This window comes from Macaca mulatta, chromosome 9 (assembly GCF_049350105.2).
Source record: "Macaca mulatta isolate MMU2019108-1 chromosome 9, T2T-MMU8v2.0, whole genome shotgun sequence".
Classification (NCBI taxonomy): Eukaryota; Metazoa; Chordata; class Mammalia; order Primates; family Cercopithecidae; genus Macaca; species Macaca mulatta.
The window spans coordinates 132,700,121-132,724,360 of record NC_133414.1 but is presented as its reverse complement, the minus strand read 5'-3'; the positions used below and the strand labels follow the sequence as shown (position 1 = coordinate 132,724,360).

The 24,240-nt window shown below is 45.2% G+C and overlaps 1 protein-coding gene across 5 annotated transcripts in view; it reads right to left on the bottom strand.

Moving 5' to 3' along the window:
* Positions 1-23,414: 23,414 nt before the first annotated feature.
* The window catches only part of PLPP4 (phospholipid phosphatase 4), a 134,697-nt gene continuing 133,871 nt past the window's right edge, over positions 23,415-24,240 (bottom strand). For 4 of the 5 annotated variants that reach the window (XM_077945175.1, XM_077945176.1, XM_028853383.2 and 1 more), the window contains one exon: positions 23,415-23,964. In XM_077945175.1, coding sequence (XP_077801301.1) covers positions 23,765-23,964 — 200 coding nt within the window. In that variant the 3' untranslated portion in view covers positions 23,415-23,764. 5 annotated transcript variants of the gene reach the window in all.

The window sequence follows — 24,240 nt, the reverse complement described above, 5'->3', positions numbered from 1 at the left end:
GAGGTAGAATACTGGAGAGGAAAAAACTACACAAAGAAAAAGTTCCAGAAATCTGCATGGGTATCTCTATGGGTCTCTGATTGAAAACTGAGCTGTGTATTTTCAGAGTAAAACTCCATCGAACTGGTCAAAGAACTGCTACCTGTAAGCTGTGAGCTGAACAATTCCCAGAGCTCATGCAGGGTTGCAAGATAGTTTAGTTCCAATCAGAGTAGAGAGACCTGGTTAAAATCAGAGTATTTAGTAGAGACTTCATGAGGGCCATGCCATTGTACTAGCCCTAAAGACTACTTTAGGACCACTCTAATAAAGCTTAAAAACAAACCTCAAAAAGAAAAATTGATGCTCAAATAACAACTTTCTGCCAGAGCAAAGTCTAACTCTCTTTAAAGGATGACAACAAAATCCAAATACTCAACAAAGTAAAATTTACAGTGTTCAGTACCCAGTTAAAAATTACTGTACAGGCCAAGAAACAAGAAATGATAGTCTATACAACCAGGAGAAAAATTAGGCTATAGAAACAGAAACTCAAAACCAAAATCCTTAGGTATATTTTTGCCTCTTTTTCAAATTCCTCTTCTCAATTAGCAATTGATTTTATCCCTGTCAAACTCTCTGAATATGAAGTCACTTATGTTTATTTCTCACTTAATGTGCTTAACAGCTAATTAACAAGATGTCTACAGAAAGTCCTTAGAGATCAGTAGACAGTCTCTGCCTTGGAAAAGCCAAAGGCTGGGCTTGCTTGGATGAGAGGAGAAAAGCTTCTCACCCATGACACATGAAAATAACTAATACTTGATGAATTCCTTCCAGGGACTTAATGTGCCCATCTCCTTTTCAACCCATATGAACTTTTTGAAAGTGTCTCTCATCCTGACTTCCCCAACCCATACCTATGGTGATTTCAAAGTAAAAGAGTGAGAAAAACACATAGCAAATATTGACAAGCTCCCAGAAGGAAGCAGAAAAATGCAAAATTGAGACTCTTACTTGGATGATGCCTTGGTTTTCTCTCATATGCTTGGGGAGTTATGCTAAATTATTTCCTTGGCTTTAATAAGCACATTAAAAAGTGACCCAACATTCTACAACAATGATTTTAATAAATAGCTACCTAACACAACCTGAAGAAAGTAGCAGTCACCACGTCCATAGAATATATTGCCCCAAGAACAGGTGGAAGGAGAAAATGTTTTCCATCAGAACTTTTAAACAGTAACTTAGGCTTGACTTAGCTTCATAATAAATGTGATCAATGCAAATTGTAAGCCTTTATTTTAAATGCAAAAATCTCTGCCCCCACACACAAGGCTCTTTACATGGACAGTTAGGTGCCAAAGCAACTCTAACCGTAAGAAGGATGCTTGTTCATTCTCAGAATATGCTGAAGCTCACTGAATTGCAGAACTACACAGTAGCTCCCAATGTTATTATGATGTATGTCCTGGAGTTTAAGTGGCTTCTGCAGTGCCTCTTACTCATGTCATTGTGTGGGTGGCAGTATTCTGGCCAACAATGACCATGGGATTGAGCATCGTGTATAATCACCTTACTAGGTTCTGAGAGTTATCCAGAACTGACAGCACAGGGCTGCTTACAGATGCGAATTAGAAGTGCAACTCAAGTTATTTCCTAGATAATGAGGGCAAGTATTTGTGATTTAACTTCTACCTACTATTGTTCCCTGTGGAGTTTTTGGAGGGAAGTAATTGCCTCATTGGTGCAAAGTGTTAACTTGGTTTGTGCCTTGTGTTGCTGCCATAGTTTTTTTCTCCTCTGAACTCTGCATGAGTCTAAGGGTTATTTGTTCCCAATGGCTTGAGATTCTTTCAGGTATTCTATTAAGATGACTGCTTAATTTCTAAGAGTCAAATGTGAAACATAGAATCTCAGTAGTTAGTCTAACATTTTCCTCAAAGTTTAAATTTCCTTGTCAACATACCCTATATGTGTTTCGTCTCTGCTGGAAAGTCTCCAGACAAGAAACTCACTACTCACTGGCAAGCCCATTTCTCTATTAAGAAAGTTCTTAAAACTGAACCAAAGTCTCTTTCCTACTCATTGGTTCTAATCCTTCCTCTGCCATGCAAGAAATAAGCCTACTGAGTTTTGCGTATGATAGCTCTTGATGTGTTATACTCTGCTCAAACCCAGCAGCCACTCCCAACGACCTGTCAAACCCCAAGTAGCCAATGACACTGCACTAGAATTCTGACTCTCTGGGTTTCTTTTTTTTTTTTTTTTTTTTTTTTTTTTTGAGTGCTGGAGTGCAGTGGCACGATCCCGGCTTACCGCAAGCTCCGCCTCCCAGGTTCACACCATTCTCCTGCCTCAGCCTCCCGAGTAGCTGGGGCTACAGGCACCTGCCACCGCGCCTGGCTAATTTTTTGTCGTTTTAGTAGAGACGTTGTTTCACTGTGGTCTCGATCTCCTGACCTCGTGATCCATCTCTGATTAAAAGAAATTTTCCTCCATTCTTCCTTCCTTCCTCTCATTTTCTTCTTTCCTTCCTCTCCCCTCCCTTTCTCTCTCTCTCTCTTCCTATTACAAAACATATACAATTTAAAAACATTGTTCAGAAACACCATCATATGCCTCCACAAGTCTCTCTGGTAGTACTAGACTCAAATCTTCTCCTCATAAGCACTGCTTTCTTGCTCCATAAAAAGAAAATCTCAGGTCCTATTTGTCTATGAAATCATGGTAAAAAGTTATCTTTGGCGTCTTATTCTTTTTCCAGAATGCCAATACTGGTCTGCAGGAGCTAGACCTCACCTTTCCATTTCATGACACAACTGCTTTCTTCTGAGCACAAAATGGAGCTGAGAGTCAAGACAATTACTTGGTTAAATTCAGATGACAAACTTTTTGGTCTTAGCAGCTGATAGAAGAAAAAAAGATTTTATTAACATAAAACTTGCTGATGGGTGTCCAAAGCCTCCACAACATCACACACAGTACAGACATGGCCTTTGAGAGCACACCAAGCTTAGTAACCTCCTTGCTCACTAAACTGTGGTGCTTCTCTTTTCATAAACATAAGCTGGGATCTTAGAAACTCCCCATCTGCCCATAGGTGAATATGTCATTTGAGAGAGGAGGCAGTTGTTACAACTCTTCATGGAAAACTGACATTGTAATTGTAAAAATAATTTCAAATGGTATTTCATGTGTTTCATTATTGCTTGTGATACTGATGGTGTATGAACCTATTTTTCTCTTATTTCTTTTTTCTTTTTTTTTTTTTTTGAGATGGACTCTCGCTCTGTTGCCCAGGCTGGAGTACAGTGGTGCAGTCTCAGCTAACTGCAAGCTCCTCACGGGTTCACGCCATTCTCCTGCCTCAGCGTCCCAAGTAGCTGGGACTACAGGTGCCCGCCACTGCGCCCAGCTAATTTTTTGGTTTTTTTTTTTTTTTGAGACGGAGCCTTGCTCTGTCGCCCAGTCTAGAGTGCAGTGACGTGATCTTGGTTCACTGCAAGCTCTGCCTCCCGGGTTCACGCCATTCTCCTGCCTCAGCCTCCCGAGTAGCTGGGACTACAGGTGCCCGCCACCATGCCCGGCTAATTTCTTATATTTTTAGTAGAGACAGGGTTTCACAGTGTTAGCCAGGATGGTCTCGATCTCCTGACCTCGTGATCCACCTGCCTCGGCCTCCCAAAGTGCTGGAATTACAGGTGTGAGCCACCGCGCCCAGCCCTTTCCTCTTATTTTTATGGGAAAACACAAAGACCTTATTTTTCCCTCAGATCACATCAAAGGTAGGACAGATTTAAATGTACTTTTATTTATTTATATACAGATACTCAGATAAGTTGCACAGTCACATCCCTACATTTTCTAAAATGACATAATGGGCATCAATAACAGGGTAAAATTGTGGCTCTGAGCCATCAGACAGAAACTGACATTGTAGCCCAGCTGTGTGTACACAAACACTCAGGCTGGTGAAGGAAGGCCATGGAATTCAAACTAGCACATCTTGCTGCTTTGCATTCAGCCTGCATCACCCGGGACAGAAAAACAGCGTGCTAATGAGAGAGAAAGTTGAATAACATAGAGTTCCTCTTTACAGGTTCCTAACATTAGCTGGACAAACTGAGTGTTAGAGCTGGCCCGAGGGCTGACGGTGAGCAAGGGAACCGTCCAGGAGCAAATGAAACTGTCATGAAGGAAATGCCAGGCTCAGATAGGCAGTTAGACCCCACTCAGGAGGAAGGAAACCAGTGAGAAGGGAGGAAGTGGGCCCCACCTGTGTTTCAGGACTTGGACTCATGGTTACTGTCCCTTGCTAAGAGCAATGTCCATTCTGTTCAGTCGCGTGGGATGCAAACTCTAACCAAACCTTGATGAAGAGGAAAAGAGAATGCATCGGCTCAAGTACCTGAAAAGCCCAGGGCAGGGCTGGTTTCGTGCATGGCTGGGTTCAGAACCCAGGTGATTTCAGGAGTTCACTCCCTCCAAGTTTTGCCTCTGATTCCACTGCCTGGGATCCACCCAGAAGCACCTTCTGCAGTAAGATGGCTGCAGCTGTCCAGGTTCACCATTCCACCCTCACAGCAACTCTAGCCAAAACAGAGTTTCTCTTTTTCAATGGTTCCCATTGAAACCATTGAACTGAGTCTCGATAGCTCTGATTGGTCAGCTGTGGGCCACATGTTCATCCCTTAACCAATCACTATGGTCAGAGAGATGTGTTCTTCTCATTGACCAGGCGCGTCACATGCTCATCTCTGAAGCTGAGGTGGGGTCAGTCCTACATTGATCACTTGAAGGGTCATTGATCAGGGGAAGACTGAATCATTCTCAAAGAACAGTTGAATTCTATCAAGGGGCCAGGAGTGTAGGACAGCAAACAAAAACAGGTAACCACCTCAGGTTAAAAAACTGCATGAAGGGAGGGGTCACGGTTTACAGATGGCAAAGAACTCCTAGATACAATGCTAAACATGGCTTCAGTAGTCATCATCCCATATGTATCCACGTAGGCTAACAGATTCTATAATGGATTAGGGCTCTGCTCTTACCAGCCATCATTCTGACCATGCCCATGGTTGAGGACTATGGCTCCCAAGTTGGTCTTGCCATGAGATTTTAAAAGCATGAAATTATCAAGGACAATTAGAAAGAATTTGTCTTCATCATCAGCCAGTCAGATGTTTTGAGAACTAATAATGCTTAAAATCTATAGTGATTGCCTTTAATTATTCTTTCAGCCTGCAAGTTTTTGTGTTTTCTTTGCTGACTTTTAATAATGAAACCGGCTGACTTTTAATAGTGAAACCACTGTTCTGACTCATTTATATCAGGTGTGTTTCCAATGTGAACTTATAAAATGGTAGACATTTCTTGGTTATTTTATGTTTTGTTAAAAGTATCAGGGGTCATTATGTGTAAGTTTGTTAATTATGTTGATACTTCTCCCAAGTGTTCTGTTACTCTCAATGTCAGACAACTGGGAGAAGTTGTTCTGAAAGTCACAGAGAGCAGATAAGAGCCGTTTAACTGATGTATTCATTTCTTTAATGAACTGGCAGTGTCTTCTCTCTGGAATCTCTGTTAGTCATTCCTACTGACTCATAGCAATTCCCTCTCTGAGCAGAAGTTCCCATGAGAGAAGACCCCAGCAGATGGTGATGTCAACTGATGGAAGAATTTTGGATGATGTTTGCAAAGCAAGGAGATCTTATGACTCTCACCAGCAGGCTGGCGTCAAGTGGAGGAGGCCAGGCCTGGCTGTTGGCCATAGGCTTGGCTGCAATTGGCAAAGGTGACATTTTAACCTCCACACCCTGATCATGACTACCTACTCTACTCCTGACCAAGCTATTATACCACAAGTGCCTGACTACAGATAGGGGGGCATATGTGAATGAGGGAAAAAGAAAGAGAATGGGAAGCATTTTCCCATTTGTGCCATTACAACTGGTCAGGTCCCCACGCATTCACTTGTTGTCTTCTACGAGTCTGACAGCCACTCTGTGAGTTAGGTAGGGCAGGTGTTGCTGCCCTTTTACAGATGAGGCTCGTCCAGGATCACACAGCCATCTTGGATCCACTACCCAGTAGAGCTTGCAGAATCCTTCTCAAAGGGATTAACAGGATTGAAAGTCTGCCCTGTGGATACTGATCAGTCAAGACTTTCTGCATGTTCAGGACAGCTACTGTTCTTTCCTCCCACTATTTCAAATAGCTCAGTCTCAAACTCTAGGCCGATCTGAAGGCCTTGCCCCTTCTCTCTCCCAAAGAGTCAAAAGATATGGTAGCCAGGGAGCCCTTGAACATGCTCCTCCCAACAGCAGCCCGGAGTTCATGCAACGGAAAGGCTTTGTGAAGACATCAGCCACCCTCTAGCAGATTATTTTATAAGTCAGATAAGCCAACTTTTTTGTTTCAATGTCTTCCCTTTCTTCTTCTCTTGTTTATTTGTCCAGTTAGTCACTCTCTTGGAGGTAAACTGCATTCCCTACGGTGGCCACCAGTGTCCCAAAGGAAGAAGAGTTTGTGAACTGTGCTAATAATGCTACAGCATACCTAACCTGAACCCTGCCCTATGTGCTCTTTGCCACATGACTCAGATCATTGGTCGGTCTTCTGTGAGCCCCAGATCTTTCTCTTTAAAGTGTTAAGCCACTGTATTATCAGTCCAATTTCTAATCACGGCTTTTACCCATTGTTAGTCAAAAGTAGAGAAGAGTATAAAGCCTTATGAGAGACCCCTGTCCATGGTATTTAGAGAGGTAAAGAACTGCCGAAGTCATCCAGTTCAAAGCTTTACGGTGGGTAATCACTAACAATTTCCTTCTCCAAGATTAGGCAGTAAGTATTAGTGAAAATAAGAGCCACTTTCTCAGGTATTTGTCAGGGGCCAAGCACTTTTTCTAGATATTTTAAATGGATTTATTCATTTCATTTTCATAGTAACTTCCTCATTATCACAATGTTACAGATGAACAAACTGAGGGTAAGAGAATCTAAGTAACTCACCCAAGGCCACATAGCACAGCTGGGATATAAATCTGTGAGTGTGAACCTGTGTTTGAGCTATGATTTGAATAATTCTAGAGCTATGACTCTCACCTACTCAGCTATACTTTTTCAACCAAAGGAAGAGATTAAGCTTATATATTGTGTGTGTGTGTGTGTGTGTGTGTGTGTGTGTGTGTGTGTATAAAAGCATGTATAATAGGCCCTCCCTGTCTCCTTGCCCAGCTGAGGACCTGGGGGAGGGAGAGACCCAGAGCACAGGACAGCAAAACCTCTCGTTCTTCTTTATTCTCTTTCAGCAGCAAAGATAGAACCTGAATTAATATCTCAATAAATGATCCTGCCCTCCATGGACCAGCCAGTGAGCATTCAGCACTATTGACCCATCTTTTAGCTGGTGTGGAGGACAAGGAGACATGAGAGTGAAGATAATTGTAAAAATGTCAAAGGTCTTTCTTTCTTACTGAAATGATAAAGCTTGAGAGCTTCCTCCCTCCAGTCTCAGGATAATGAGACAGAATTTGCACATTTAAAGAGATTTTTCTCTCTCCTGAATGCTATTGTGTTCCACAAAAGAGCTCTGCTCTCAGTGTAGGGGAGGCTGATGAAGTTCTACTATAGCCAAACAGGCAGCCTGATAATATGACAGGACAACAGAGAGAGACAACAGAGCGACAGATACACAGAGAGGCAGAGAGGTGCTGGTAGAAGAATGAGCAGAGAAGTCAGAAACACACTGTGACGTAAAGAGACAGAGAAAAGACACCCCAAGAATAGAGAGACCAAGACAAAACCACGAAAGAGAACACAGCCAGAGTTAGAATGCACCAGTGCCCAGCTGTACATTAAATATGCTATCATTCCCGAAACTTAACTCATTTCAAATTAAAGTAATAACTATACTACTTAGGCCCCTTGGGAAAAACAAATTAATTGAGTGGGCTATCATATTGCAAACCTGCTTCCAGGTATCTGGTCACTCAAAGAAGTAATGTGTTTATTATCTCTTGCCCACCCTCCATCCCCAAACACCTCTCTGCATGCATTTGATCTCTCATAACCTGTCTGGTGTTGGTTTAAAAGCTGCCATGGCCTCTTTTTTTTTCTGGCCATTCTGGCAAATGCCTCTTAGTTTGCTGGTGTGTTTTAATCAATGGGCCTACAGCTCCAAGTATGCAACTGACAGCTTCTTGAAAGATCTTTGTAAGTCACATAGGAATAAATAATATCATATGAGAATGGATTGGGGTGTCTGCTTTATAAATGAGTATGATAGCCAATACTTAGGTTAAAAAAGCTGAAGACGGTTTTTGTTGAGTTTGTTGGTTTGCTTTGTTTACTGGAAATAATGCCATTCAGGGTATCTGGGTTTGGTTGATTTGTTGTTGTTTTTGCTTCTCTCCCCACAGCCCAAATGAGATAGCTTTGAACTTCCTGAAACACTTTTAGAAGAACAAGCCTTCTGTATCCTATAAGAAGGAAAAGACAGTAGAATTTGTCTCCAGATTTTATCTAATATAAGAAGGCCCTCAGGGAACTGTGGCATAATTAGAATGATACAGCCCCAGGTTTCAAGAGTTCTCTGTTTTAGCCATCAACTTGGGTAAGGAACCTAAACTTGGTGAGCCAACCTTATAGGGATAATGGCAACAATGAAATAACATGATGTACTCATTCATTAATGTGGTAATATTAGTATATTGAGGACCCCCTCTAGGGACAGGGCTATGAAAGACAGAGGGGATCCCTGCTCCCATGAAGCCTGCAATCTAGAGAGGGCAGAAAGGAAAAAATATATATGTATTAGTAAAGTAGTGCTGCCGTAACAAAGTGCCAAAAGCTAGGTGGCTTAAACAACAGAAAAGTATTGTCTCGCGATTCTGGAGCTGGCAGTTCAAGATCAAGGTGTCAGCAGGGTTGGTTTCTTCTGAGGGCTGTGAGGAGAATGAATCTGTCCCAGGCCTCACTCCTTGGCTTGTAGATGGCTGTCTTCACATTGCCATCCTTCTGTGCAGATCTGTGTCTAAACCTCCTCTTCTGAATAATGACTCCAGTCATGCTGGGTGAGGGCCTGCCCTAAGGACCTCATATTCACTTGATTATCTCTCTAAAGGCCTTGTCTCCAAATAAGGTCACATTCTGAGGTACTGAAGGTTAGGACTTCAACATACAAATTTTGGGGACAGGGACAATTCTACCCATAAGAATATATGAAAAATATAACTGTGACATGAAGGAACTTAGGAAAATATGATAAAAACTAATTGTGTGTGTTGGGGGAGAGGGGGTGCCATCACAGTGAGGGCAGCACTCAGGAGGTGGCATTGAGTCTGAGGCCTGAAGGAGGAGAAAGAACTAGGTGAGGGAGAGCTATCCAGGCAGAGGCACAGGAGCGCAGTCAGAAACCACTCAGCTGGTTTTGAAACCGTCCCCCAAAAAACTTTATAAAATTGATTAAAGGAAAAAAGTAAAATTCAACTAGGCTAGCAACACAATCAGCAGAAATCACTAAGCAAGCTTGCCCTTGGGCCCACTTCCTTGTAGCAGGTTGCTGCTCACAACCCCAGGATAAGGTAGCCCTCATCACAAGGCTCTTTGTTCTATGGATAAAATCTAAGCGTTTCTCCTTTAGATTCTGCAAACTAACAAAACTATCCATCCCCCTGCCCTGAAGGACCCACTAAACAGCTGACTCTTGGAAGACACAGTTTCCACATCCTGATAATTTCACTCCTTTACCGGACCAGTCGATGACCCCGTATTTTCCAGCCCCTCATCCTCCACAATCCCCTTAAAATTTCTTGCCCAGAACTCCTCAGCAAACAGATTTGAGGCTGGGAATTCCTCCTGTTTTCTTGTTCAGCAGCCTTGCAATTATTAAACTCTTTCTCTGCTGCAAATCCTGCTGTCTGAGTATTGGCCTGTTGCTGCACAGTGGGCTGATGAACCTGGCAGTTTTGCAACAGTTTGATGTGCAAAAGAGAGAGAGCCCAGATGAAAATATACAGTGATGTGGATGAATCTTAAATGAGAAAAAAATCCAAACCCAAGGACAACATCATGTATGATTGTATTTATATGACATCCTAGAAAAGGCAAAAATCAGACAGCAGAAAGCAGACCTAGGGCTGCCTGGGGCCAGGGATGAAGAGAAAAGGAGCAAAAGGCAGCTTTGAGGATGAGTGAAGTGCCTTCTGTCTTGGTGATTACACAGTTATGTATTAGTCAGTGTTCTTTAGAGGGACAGAAGCTGAGGGGCAAGGAAAACCAGTCCAAGTCCCCAAACTGAAGAACTTGGAGTCTGATGTTCGAGGGCAGGAGGCACCCAGCACTGGAGAAAGATGCAGGCTGGGAGGCTAGGCCAGTCTCGCCTTTTCATGTTCTTCTGCCTGCTTTACATTCGCTGGCAGCTGATTAGATGGCGCCCACCCAGATTGAGGGTGGGTCTGCCTTTCCCAGCCCACTGAGTCAAACGTTAATCTCCTTTGGCAACACCCGCAGACACACCCAGGATCAATACTTTGCATCCTTCAATCCAATCAAGTTAACACTCAGTATTAACCATCACATATATCATCCTAGAAAAGGAAAAAATCAGACAGCAGAAAACAGATCTAGGGCTGCCTGGGTCCAGGGATGGAGAGCAAAGGGGCAAAAGGCAGCTTTTAGGATGAGGGAACTGCCTTCTGTCTTGGTGGTTACATAGTTATGTATAAGGATCACAATTCAAACACTGTACACTTAAAATAAGTGAATATTGTTTTCTGAAAACAGCGCCTTAATAAAAAAGGAACACACACATACACACTTGGGCTGCAGTGGAAAGTGGATTTGGGGGAAGTGAATGTGGCACTGATGGGTGGGAGGCATCCCAGCGCTCAGGTGAGCAGGGGTGACAACAGGGGTGGACTACGGTAGCCACAGTGAGCTGGGGGCAGTGGTTAGTTGTTGAGTCCACTTTGAAGGTAGGAGCCAGAGGGGTTGCTGATGGATTAGAAACAGAGAATCAAGGAAAGGACCGATCAAGGCAGGTCCCTAGGGTTGAGGTTTAAGCAGATGAGTTGATAGTGGTCCCAGAACGCACAACACGCTGTGAAATATCAACCAAACATAAAGAAATGTCGTCATTTCCCGAGATTCCTCTTTCCAGGATAGAGCACACCCCAAGAACAGCCTGGAAAACCTGTCTCTTCTGCACTGTGTCCAGCAGGCAGAACAGAGGGCAGAAGCTCCCACACCAGGTGAGCCTGAGATCCGCGTGGGTGAGTGCTCATTACAGAGTCCCAGTTCTGGTCCCCAGAGGCTAATTCAGTAGCTCTGGGTGGTATCTGGGACTCGATAATCCCATGAATGAGGATACTGCGGCACCTGTGCATAGGCAACCTGAGAACTCACCTTTGAGAACACAGCCCCTGGGAGAAAGGGAACAACACGCCCCTGCCGCCTGCCACACACAGCCCACAGTTGCCCCTGGGTCAAACACAGGTTATGTCTTAACCTATGTAGAGAAAAAACCGTAGACAAATTCAACTTAACAGAGTTTAACCGAGCAAAGAATGATTTGCGAATCGGGTAGCCCCAGGAATCACAGCAGATGCACAGACGCTCCAGCGCAGCCACGTGCTGGAAGAAGACTTACGGACAAAAATACGAAAGTGACGTCCAGCAAAGGGAAGTGGGGTACGGAAACAGCCGATTCGTTACAGCTGTTGGTGTCTGCCTTATTTGAAGATGGTTTGAACAGTTGGCTGCCTGTGATTGGCCGAACTCTGTGATTGGCAAAAGAGCAGGTGATAGTCTGCTTACACATTCAGTTAGGTTACAGTTCACTATGCACGGAGAAACCTTCAGGCTGAACTTAAAATATGTACGGAGGCAACTTTAGGCTAAATGTAATTTAACAACTGAAGCCACTGGGTGGGGATGCTTTGGATCCTGATGCCACTTGGCAGTGGCCTAGTTTGCTGAGTCACTTCCCCCAACTAGCTGCTCAGGTCACTGCTGAGGACACAGGCTCGCTCATCTATCCATCAAGAGATGGGCTCCCACCCAAGGGGGCCACCAGGGGGTGGTCCTGAGCTGAGGCTGCAGCCAAGCTCTCCCAGTCCAGCTTATATGTCAGGCTCCCAGAAAATCCCATTCTAGGCTGGGAGTGTGTGGAGGCTAGAAATGGGGTTGGGGAGTCCAGGCTGGCAGGGTGGTCAGGAGAGTGAAGTGGACTCCTCAGGGTGCCCTGAGGCAGGATCTCAGCCTCTTTCTTGGGGGACTGCTGAGATGGCAGTTGTGCTGGGTTTGGGAGGGAGTGCCACCTCTGTGGGCACCAGCACAGAGCAGGGAGAGGAGGGAGCTGGCCACCAGCAGGCACACAGAGGAAACATGCAGCAAGTCCCGGACTGCGGCACCTCTCATCATCCAGAGTCCCTAAGTCCTTCCATCCTCTCTGTTTCCTGAAATTCAGGGGTTCTGGGCAGAGGAAGCAGAAGCAAGCAGGCCTTCAGTTACCATCTCTGAGTGCCCTCCTGAGCCTTCACCTATGGCAGCTGCCTCCCCCTCTTCCCAGAGCTGGCCTCGGGCTGGCCTCAGGCTTCTGCAGCATCCTAGGACTTCCCTCTGCCCCCATGGACCCCACATCCACTGGCCACCTGTGCACCTTGATGTCCACTGGGCCCAGCACCTGTGCTCCCATCTGCTCCGACCGCCCTACTGCGCGGAGTGGTGACCTCCGCAGCCTAGAAAGCTCTCAGCTGGCTCTCCTGACCCCCAGCTTAGATCTTCAGCTTGAGCTTCTGCTCTCCCAGCTCCCACTTCTCCCCAAATCTCCATCTCCCTTGTGACTTTCCAGGTTCAAACTTCCTATTTATATTCCCAGTTCCATTCTGCCTACACATGCCTGTCCTTAGAACACGTTTCTGGAACAATAATCTAGTAATGAGATTCCAGTGGACTACAAAACGTGAAGAAGGAGACACAAGGAAGGAACAAGGCTCTTTTCTGTTTCTTAATATTCATTTATTCAACAAATACTAATTGAGCTTCTATTGTGTGCCAGGTTCCATTCTAATGCTGGAGACACAGACAACTCAAAACAGATGTCCCCCACTCAAGGGGCACATGGCACACAGGGAATAGATGCCTCATTACATCTGTTTAAGAAACAAAATAGCCACTGCAGAGATTCACAGCAGGCTGAACACGTGTTTATCTCCACTCCTCTTGCATCCACTAAAATGATAGTAAAGTTGTAGACCACCCGTAAGGACAAAGGAAATTGGAGACGGTAGAAGAGAGATTGATTTCAGCAATGTTTTAAAGATAAAAATGTACAAGGACAACAACTTTAGCCATCTTTCTCTGCTCTGACAAGGGCCATCTTTCTCTTCTCTGCGTGCAGGGAGCACGCAGCTTTGGGCTGCAGAATTCCATCCGGAAAGGATTGGAAACTGACCACCCCAGGCAGAAAGAACAACCAAATTCACTGCAGGCCACAACTGTGCGTGGTGTTAAATGTGCAGGCTCTGCAGAGAGATTGCAGGATTCAAATCCCGGTTATCTGCTCACTGGCTGTGTGATATAGGTCAAGGTTCTAAACGTCTCTGTGCCTCTTCGTCCTCATCTGTACACCAGGGGAAGCAAAAGTGCCTTCCTCACAGTGCTGTTCTGAGTGTGCCTGAGAACCCACCACAGGCACTCAGTGCAGCCCCGGACACAGGGTGAGCACTCAGTAAGAGGCAGCTATTAGCATCGCTATTTCTCTCTCTCAGCTCAGAGGGTCTCCCAGAGCAGCCAGTCCTCACACCCTGTCCCCAGCATGGAAGAACAGGTGGAACCTAATGCCATCACCGCATAGTATCGTTGGGAAGTTGTACGGCATCCCTTTGTTTGAGTTAATAAAGCCCTTTCCCTCCTTTAGATTAAAAAAAGAAAGAAATGGAATGAGCAGCGCTCTGCCTGGCTTCTCCTCCACATCTCTGAGGCAGGACACTTCCCCATAGACCCGCAAATCACTCAGTCTCATGCGACCATCGTGCCAGGCGGAGCATGAGGTGGCGGCAGTCCAGCCTCTGCAGGTCACTGCACAAAGTTGACTCCACAGAGGGGAGCGACACCCACAAGGCCACACGCTGGTGACTGTTGGGGATGGGAATGCAAAGCCCTGTGGCCTCACCTGCTGTCTCTGTCCCTCCACGTTGCTTCCCATGTGAAACCGGCCACAATTCAAGGAGACAGGCAGAGCAAAGGGGGTTTTATAATACGTGAGCCTCAGGCCCTATTCTGTCCCAAACCACACCTGTGTCTCCCACTCCTACCCCTCCCCGCCCTTGTTACATGGCTGCTTGTAACGTGGCACCAGGCTCTCCAGAACTCCAGTGGTGGAAGGTGTCACTCTGAGCATCAAAGATTTTCCACCACGATGGAGCAGCTGGATTCTCAATGGCCAGAGGGAGAGCAGTCAGGCTTGTCCTGAGGAGCAGTGACAAGGCGGATGGCACCACCTTGTGAGGGAGGAGAGCAGCAGGATGCCCCAGTCACAGCGGCACGCAGGTGGCCCCAGCCAGATGGCTTTTCCCAAGTGCAGATTTTCAGGCTGATCTGAACACCCAAGATTCCCAGCTTCTGTGCCGAGGAGTCCTGGCCTGCTTTTGAGCTGGTGAGACCCCAGTTCCCCTGAGAGCCTGCTTCCCAGCCATTCTCTGGTTTAGGTCCCACGGTTGACCCCTCTGGGAGTCCGTCTGGCAACTCAGAGGATGCTCTGAGCACCTGGGGGAAGAAAGAACTTGCTGGCCTCACCCTTGGGACTCTCCAGGCCATCTGTGCTTTCCCTGCTCCTCCTGGAATCTGAGGGGTTCTGGTCCCCAGGTGCTCCAGCCCGTCCTCCTGACATTGCACAGGAGACAGCCAACCGACACCACAGATATACCACAATACAAGCTTCAGCAGAGCCAAAGAAGCAATGGCTCTGCTATTACACAGGCCTGGATGCTGTTGACTTGCTCTCACAAGCTGTGTGACCTTGGGGAGGTGGCTTGCCTTCTCTGATTCCCATTTCATCTGGAAAGTGGTGGAAATTGGATGGATGACCCCAGAATATCCAGTGCTACTCAAAATCCTGGCACTGAGTTCTTAAGAAGAAGCCTCTGGACAAGGAAGGCCAGGGAGTGTAGAATTCATCTATCAAAGATTTTAAACAAAATGGTCAGCATGTGAGAGAGGCTCAAGACACCACTCTTCTGGGAACTGCATTCATGTAGAACAGCCCATGCCTCACAACACAGTGACAGATCACACTGACTAATCACAAGAACTAACATTTATTGAGCACTTACTGTGTACCAAGCCCTGTACTAAGCACTTTCTGTACATACCTTCTTCATTTAATCCTCACAAAAAACCCATCTTACACATGAGGACACTGAATCTTTGAAAGATTTGTAATCTGCTCAAGGAAATATCTGAGCTGGATTTGAACCCAAGCATGGCTGAGTTTGCTCTTGTCTGTTATGAGGGTGGGAAGTTACTCTATTTTGATGATATTCATCAGGTCAACCCCAAAAGGCAGTCCCTGCTTTGCCTTGGGGGTTCACCCTCAAGCTATCAGCAGTGAGTGTGACTTCAAGGATCATTCTTTTCTGTTTGTTTGTTTTTGTTTGTTTTCAGAGACAGGGTCCCTCTCTGTCACCTAGGCTCAGGTGTAGTGACATGATCATAGCTCACTGCAGCCTCAAGCTCCTGGCCTCAAGTGATCCTCACAGGTAACTGGGATTACAGGTGTGACTACCATGCTCAGCTATTTTTTTTAACTTTTTCATAGAGATGGTGTCTCACTCTGTTGTCCAGGCTGGTCTTGAACTCCTGGCCTCAAGTGATCCTCCTGCCTCCACCTCCTAAAATGCTAGGATTACAAGTGTGAGCCACTGTGCTGGGAAGGGATCTTTCTAGAGCTCCAGGGTGTAGATATAGAGCTGACTGGGAGTTCTATAGAACTTGGAATGTTCTACAAAGTCTGCTTCAGGCAATGGCAAGTCCAAGTGAAACACGATTTATATGATCCAGGGAGAGCTACATAAGCTATCCACCTTTAGACAATTTCTAGTGTGTGTGTGTCTCTATGTGTGTACACACGTGTATGCACATGCATGCAAGGAGGTATCTGACTCCTCTTTTTAAGGAAGGCTGGGTCCGTCATTTCCTAAAACTCCCCTTTCACTGAAGCTTTCTCTGCATATACACTATCTTCGCTGGCTCCTGGAATACAGGTATGAACACTTTTTGTCCAATTGGTTTCCATGTGAATGAAAACATTCTGCAATCCCTAAGAGGCTCACAAGTCTTTGGGTCTTTTCATGGGTATTTCTAATTTCACACTTTTCTCCAATAATTCCAGTATCCATCAGCTTAGCTCACCCTCTTCCTTGGATAACTGGAGGTTCTCCCTGCCCCTCTCCTGCTCCCCTTCTTTCAGGAGGCCTCCTAAGGAGTGAGCCCTGGTGTATGGAGGCTTCTCACTCCTTAGCACCCCTAAAGCTGCTTGTCCTGCCCTGGCTTTGGCTCAGATGGGCCTTTTTCTTCCACATAGCTGGTGCCTGGAGCAACATCTGACTTAGGTTGGATACCCCTCAGACATATTAATTTTTCTAAAACTCAACATAGTGAATTTTGCTGTATTATTAATTCAGCCTTCTTATGGGGGAATCTGGCTCCCTAAGAGGATAAACTGTATCATTACCTACTGGTGGCAGCAGCAATTAGAGAGATTATAATTCAATTATAATTCAATTAGTTTTAATACCTGATTACCATAACAGTGTTGCCAGTGAAATTCTCCTACTTGTATCAGAATTGCTGTTTACTCTTCAGAGATGCTATAGACTGTGTGTTTACATCCCCCCGCAAATTCAGATGTCAAAATCCTAACTTCCAATGTTATGGTATTAAGAGGTGGGGGCCTTTGGGAGGTAATTAGGTCATAAGGTTAGGACTCTAATTAATGGGATTAGTGTTCTCATAAGAGGGACCCCAAAGAGTTCCCTTGCCCCTGCCACCATGTGAGGACATAATAAAAAGACAGGGGTCTATGAACCCTGAAGCACACCCTTACCAGACACTAAATCTGTAGGTGCTTGATTTTGGACTTCCCAGCCTCCAGAACTGTAAGAAATAGGTTTTGTTGTTTATAAGCCACCAGTCTATGATATTCTGTTGTAGCAGCCTGAACAGACTAAGGCAAGAGAGTTTTAGTGCCAGGTGCTTCCTTTATTCATGTCTCAGATACCCCAGGAGTTCTGCAATAATCACAACTATCATGGTCTGATATCTTATTATGTTGTCGCAAAGGTAATTGCTGTTTTGATCATCACTTTTAATGGCAAAACCACAATTACTTTTGCACCAACCTAATACATTCCTAATCACTAAACCATTGTAGAAGGTCCTATAAGGTTGGTGTTACTCCTGTTTTGCAGATGCAGACACTGAGGCTCATGGGTGTGAAGCAGTTTGCTCAAGGTTAAGTGGCAGAGATGTTAGCAGGACTGTCTGGCCCTGTTCTAAGTGGTTCTTTCCTCTGTGCCATCCTTGAAGAGCACCCTGTATGTGGATGAAAGCAGGTGTTTAGCATCACATGACAGTGTATGATGTCCCCAGGGCATCTGTGACTGTGTTCTATGTCAGTCTAGGGATCTTTCCAGGGCAGAAAACGAAGAGACACCACATAGCAAGAAAAGACACCACCCATCACACAGCATATGTTGTGTTAAGATATTACTCTCATTGTCTGTTACTGGGAGCATTATTATTCCTGATCATTTACAAAATCCACTGGCAAGCAGTCACGGCAGCACCACTGCAAGCACTGGGATGAAAAGATGTGATCGAGGAATGAAAAGTGGCGCTGGGCGCAGTGGCTCATACCCATAATCCCAGTACTTAGGGAGGCCAAGGTGGGCGGATCACAAGGTCAGGAGATCAAGACCGTCCTGGCTAACACAGTGAAACTCCATCTCTACTAAAAATACAAAAAGTTAGCCAGGCGTGGTGGCGGGCGCCTGTAGTCCCAGCTACTCGGGAGGCTGAGGCCGGAGAATGGTGTGAACCCAGGAAGCGGAGCTTGCAGTGAGCTGAGATCGCCCCCACTGCACTCCAGCCTGGGTGACAGAGTGAGATTCTGTCTCAAAAAAAAAAAAAAAAGCTGGGGTGGGGGGGCATGTTTCGCAGTCAAACAGTTTCTTCATGGCAGGACTTTTCAGAGCCTTTAATATGCTATTTTACATTTGGATCTGTAAGAGGAGGATTTAGAATCTATTAATCACACCTGTATTGTACTATATTCTCACAAAGCTGGACCAGTTCTATCAAATTCCCTTTGAGAAAAGAAGAGGCCACTTGTTCTTTTCCTCTGCCTTCACACACACAAAAACTGCTTCTAGATTTCTAGTTCTTCATTTCCTCTACTCCCAGACAGCAGCAATGGTGCAAATTACATTAAAGTATTTATCCTAATTGAGACTGAACTCCTTTGGTCTAAGATGGTTATAGCCAGGGGCTATCAAAGCCATCTTCTAATATATTAACGCTCTTCTTGACCAAAGCAGGTACCCATGTCCCCAAACACATGGTGTGCTGAGAAGAGCTAGGACATGCCTATCAAAGTTCTAAAAGCATAAACACACACACATATGCAAGGGAAAAATTACTCCCCAAAGAAGCACACATCTTTAACATTCATGGTAAACTTTACACTGAAATTGGCATTTTACTTTGTAAAACTTAGGAAAATGGTTTTGCTTTGTTGCTGCTACTGTTGTTGTTTTGCTTTTATTTGTTTTGAACTGGGCACAGAGAGCAAGATCCAAGCACTGTGTCAGGCTTCCCTCGAAATGCTACTGTAGCTGGATGTTTTGTGTGTGTGCCAGAGTTTGGAATCACTAAATGCTAAAGATTTGGGAAACATGCCAGTTTAGATGAACTACCTGCCAGGCATTCTCTGAAATTTCCACCTGGGGTTTGCATGATGGATGAACTAACCTTTGGAAAGTTCGGTTTTGACAGGTGGGAGTGGAACTTTGAAGCCCGGTGTCGTCATTGCGATGCTCTGTACACCTCTTGGAAATAACTCTTCCACATCTGGAGAGCTGGGACTGAGGAAATTAAAGCTCTTGTTTAGAAGATGTTTCAGTTGTGAGAAACAGAAAGCAGCTCTAGTTGGGGGAAAAATGCATGCATTGGCAGGCTCTGGGTGGCCCACAGTACCGAAGGAAGAGCAGAGCAACCATTTCAGGCAGGCAGGAAATGGGGCACTCTGGGCTATCTGGAAGTAGGGGCTTATGTTTTTCCTTTCTAAGAGGCTGCCATTAAGGTGGCTCAGCTCTGTTCCAGCTCCTAGGAGTGAGACTGAGATTGGGTCACCTAGGCTGGGGGTCTCCCTTTTGACCAGTAGGTTTGAGTGGGGAGGGAGAGGGGAAGTTTGCCAGTCATCATTTCTGGAACCCTAGTCCTGTGTGTGAGGAGTTTTTCTAAGGAAGGAAGAGCCTTCCCAAGTGGGGTCAACTCCAGATGTGAAGAGGAAGCAGATAACTGTGGATGTGACCCATTCGTTCTGAACTGGAAAGAAGGGACATATGTTAAGTGATAAGTAACGGGAGGTGAGGAAACAGTGAGTTTAAGGAAAAGAACAGTATCTTCAAAATGGTAAAGCTGAGGGGAATGTGCCAGAACCTTCAGGGAGGTGGAGTATGCCCAGACAACTAGCACCGCGGTTTTACCTAGAAAAGCTCTTTAGGAGAAGGGCAATTCAATAGAGCTAAATAGATTGACAAAAAAGCCAGCTCTTCTGCTCAAATTTTAATGCACTAAGAAGCCATGTGAGCCCTAAAGGAGACTGCAAACAGCCTACTCTACATTTTTATGTGACTGAAGTGCCATTTTTGTGTTTTAATTAAACAAGTTTGGTGCTCTCACAGACGCTGTTTATTGTCAACCCAACAGCCATTCTATAACCCTTTTCCCAAGCAGGTAGAATCTGCCTCCTGCAAAGAGATTGAAAATGCTGGATATTCACTCTTCCTAGTCCCCCTGACTTCTTGGGGTGGCCATCTAACATCATTCTAGCTAATGCAAGTAAAGGAAATATTTCTCAGGGGTGCTGGGAAACTACTTCTTCCCTGATAAAGGGACCCACAAGTAGAGTTATCTTGTCACATGAATGGGCTCCTTTCTTTCTGCCTTTGAGCATGATGGGATGAGGATGTGATTCTTGGGGATGCTGCAGCCGCCTTGTGACCATGAGGGGAGAATCACTGGCATACTGAAGATGGTGGAGCAAGAGGCTGGGGCCTTTGAGACCACCAACCTCTCAATTTCTTATTATTTTTAATCTTAATAAACCCCTACTGATTAAGCTTCTTTCACTGGGGTATATTGGTTGCATTCTAATGTATCTCAGTGGAAACAGTTGCCCAAGGTAAAATCAAACAATCTCATATAAAATGAAGATTCTTGACTTCTCTTGGCGGAATATGTGTTTGGGCCAGCACGGTGGCTCACACCTGTAATCCCAGCACGTTGGGAGGCCAAGGTGGGCGGATCACGAGGTCAGGAGATCAAGACCATCCTGGCTAATATGGTGAAACCCTGTCTCTACTAAAAAATACAAAAAATCAGCTGGGCGTGTCGGCGGGCACCTGTAGTCCCAGCTACTCAGGAGGCTGAGGCAGGAGAATGGCGTGAACCCAGGAGGCGGAGCTTGCAGTGAGCCAGGATCGTGCCACTGCACTCCAGCCTGGGCGACAGAGCAAGACTCCGTCAAAAAAACAAAACAAACAAACAAAAAAAAACAGATCTGACAACACTGGGCCTGCCTTTCTCTCTGACAAATAACGACCTGCAGCTAAAGAGGGTCAGCATCACTTCCCTAGGGTGTGTGCTTTTAGTTCTCCACAGTCTCCACTATTCCTTAATGTCCCCACTTGCCTCATTCACTGTATTCTCTTCCTAGTACCTCAAGGTATCTGAGCTTGTGGCTGCCGATCTCTAATATGGACTCTGAGTAAGTTTACTCAATGAAGGAAGAAATTCAGGCAGCCCACAGCTCCCAGGGTGGGCTCGGACTCTTCACACTGTGTGTAACCTACTTTGCCAAAGAGACTGAATTAGGAACCCCACATCCAAAAACAATCGGGGTTGAGGAATAAATGTTCTCATTATGGCCATTTAATTGGTACACTGTGATGTTATATTTACTTCACATGAATAGAGCATGAAATTAAAACATAAGGATCTGTAAAAATGCCTGCCTTTTGTGAACTGGCTTACACTGTTCATTATGACTCCTGAGGATCCTACCATCAGCTTCATGTTATTACATCATTTGTAGTTTTAATGATATTTTAATCAAAGCTTTTACATGGCCAGTCTTAGGATTTTCTGTGTAATTATCGGCATTAATAATACTCTGTTGTTACTTTGCAGAGTACTTCCTGGCCATTTATCTTTAATTATTTATATTAAATTTACACTTTATGGTTCAGAATTTTAAGCCTTTATCAACTGAAGTACAACCCTTTTCCTTTCCTCCCGCTTTCTGTCACAGAACTCAGATAAAACCAGAATCAAATAAGAAAGTGGGCCACATCAGGATGGGTTTTTTTTTTTTTTTTCCTTAACAATAGCAAAGGATTCTTTTCCTACATTTCTATTTGGGGCTTTATTTTTTGAAAATTATAGAGTTTTTAGTTAAATTATTGTTTAATTTTCTAATTTTAAATGAATTTTAGCTCAGAATTTAAAATTATGTCTTTTCAATTGCTATGATTTATCTCTTAAAATATCTCACATTCATCTTCAAAGTTGCTTGCCAATGTAACTACTATAACTTTTAAAAAATCAATGGCTTGACTTTGGATGGAAGTCAATTCAAGCCTCCCCTTCTCCCACTCCATCCATGGGATAATCACACGACTCTGTGCCAAAGCCAGTTTGGAAGGACCAGCACTGGAGAGAGTTGCACTGGGGCTCATGGAGCATAGTCTGTGGTACATGCACTCCAAGGTTAAGCCCATGGAGCTTAACGGAAATGGCTGATCAAAGATATTCTGATGTTTCTAACTTGCACATGCAGCCCAGTGCTGATTAGCTGACCATTTAGGCAGCCACTCAAGTCTCTCAAAATGCAGTCCGTTATGCTAACTGCCCAAAAGTGACACTCTTGGCCAGGTGCAGGGGCTCATGCTTATAATCCCAGCACTTTGAGATGCCGAGGCGAGATCACTTGAGGCCAGGAGTTCGAGACCAGCCTGGCCAACATGGTGAAACCCCGTGTCTACTAAAAATACAAAAATTAGCCAGGCGTGGAGGTGGGTGCCTATAGTCTTAGCTATTTGGGAGGCTGAGGCACGAGAATAGCTTGAACCCAGAGGCAGAGGATGCAGTGAGCCGAGATCATGCCACTGCACTCCAGTCTGGGCGACAGAGCAAGACTCCATCTCAAAAAAAAAAAAAAAAGTAACACTCCGGATAGCAAAGATGCATCACCTCGTAGCACCCAGGCCCAGGAATCTGAAGAACCACATGGTACATCCGATCGGAACTGGATGAAGGGGATGTTCACTGCCTTGAAAAAACAAGCTGGCCAAGGAGCAGCGTGCTGTATACTCAGACTGAAAAAGGTTCATATTGACTGGCTGACTGGCTGTATTCAATAATGCAAAGAGCTGAGCGAGAGACATGGCACATTCCTGATTCTGTTCTTGTACCCTCTACCAGAGTCCTATCATGCGGAAACATTGCCTGCTAGACAGGAACAGGAACACACCACCACTTGGAGAATCCTTAGAGCACAGCTCTGCAAAACTCAGACCTTAAAGGGGAAAAACTCTCAGCCTGAAGCTGCTTCTTACCTCCAATGGCCACTCAGCCACTCCCTTGAGATGAGCCCCAGGCATGCGGTTTCTGATCTGTGAGATCAGTCACACCACTTCTTGCAGAAGAGCTAAGTAAAGCCCCCATGCCCCCAAAATTCACTGTATGAGGCAAAGCTACAGAAGTGGCTCCATAAACAGACTGGAAGATGGGAAGGATATTGTGCCCATGAACCCTCAGGCAACTGCAGTGACCTCATCCCCCACACAGGCACTCATGCATCTTCACGCTCATTGTGTTTGGTGGAGGTCTGTGCATGAAGTTATTAATTTTATTTGCTTCCAGATTCAATGATTCAAAAGCCCTGGAAATGCTCAAGCTGTCACTCCAAGTTTCAAATCTATTTTAGAGACATGGGCTATGAGAAGCTGATGGCTCAGAAAGGTTCTGAGCCTTTGCTTCCAAGCTCAGAACCTGGAATGACCTACAGACAAAGCTGGCTTTGGGTCTCTGCTGAGAAACCCGCTGCATCTCCATGACTTGTTGCACTGGGCGGCCAACACCAACTCTTCCAGGTGGGAGGTTTTATTGTGTTTTACAACCATGAAAACATAGGAAGGTGGCTGTTACAGCAAACACTTTGGATAAAGGAATCGGCCAAGCTCCCCAAACCCCACCTTCGCAGCCTCTTCCACACGTCTCTCAGAGATTGTTCCTGGTGTCCTTCGTTTGCAAATTCAAGGATGTTGGAAGTAGACATTTAAAGTAGCAGGAACACCATCAGTGAAACAGAAGCAGAAGTATGATGACTTTGAGAAACAACTGATGAAAAACACTACAGAAAACCATTTCTATTGTGTTATGATGTCAGGGTGGCAGATGTGCCCAGGGCTTAGCGTCCATCCTCCCAGGACACTGGTCATACGGGGCCTTCAGTGATCCCCTCCAGAGGCAAGCTGGGTGCGCTGTCAGCTGTGGGTCTCTCCTCTTTCTTCAGCGAGGCTGGGACTCGCAGACTAACGTAGGGTTTATGGCAAGCTGTGTTGGCCAGAGGAGGATAGTGCTGTCTGTAGCAAATGTATGCAAAAATGAGGCCGATGACTCCGCCCACAAAGGAATCTAGGCAGGAAACAGCAGAGCGGGAAAAATGGGTTACTATTTGTTCAAATGTGGCCAGTTATATTTTCCAGAAAGCACTTCTCCTTCCTGTTCTAGGACCTGGTTTGCTTACAGGACCCCCTGAAAGACTAAAGGAAAGAGAAACCACGCTGGTGGCCTCTGCAAACTGCCATCATTTCTGGCACTTAAACATTAAAAAATGAGTACTTGATTCTTTCTTCCCTGTTCTTTGCTCTGTCGCCCAGGCTGGAGTACAGTGGTGCAATCTCGCCTCAC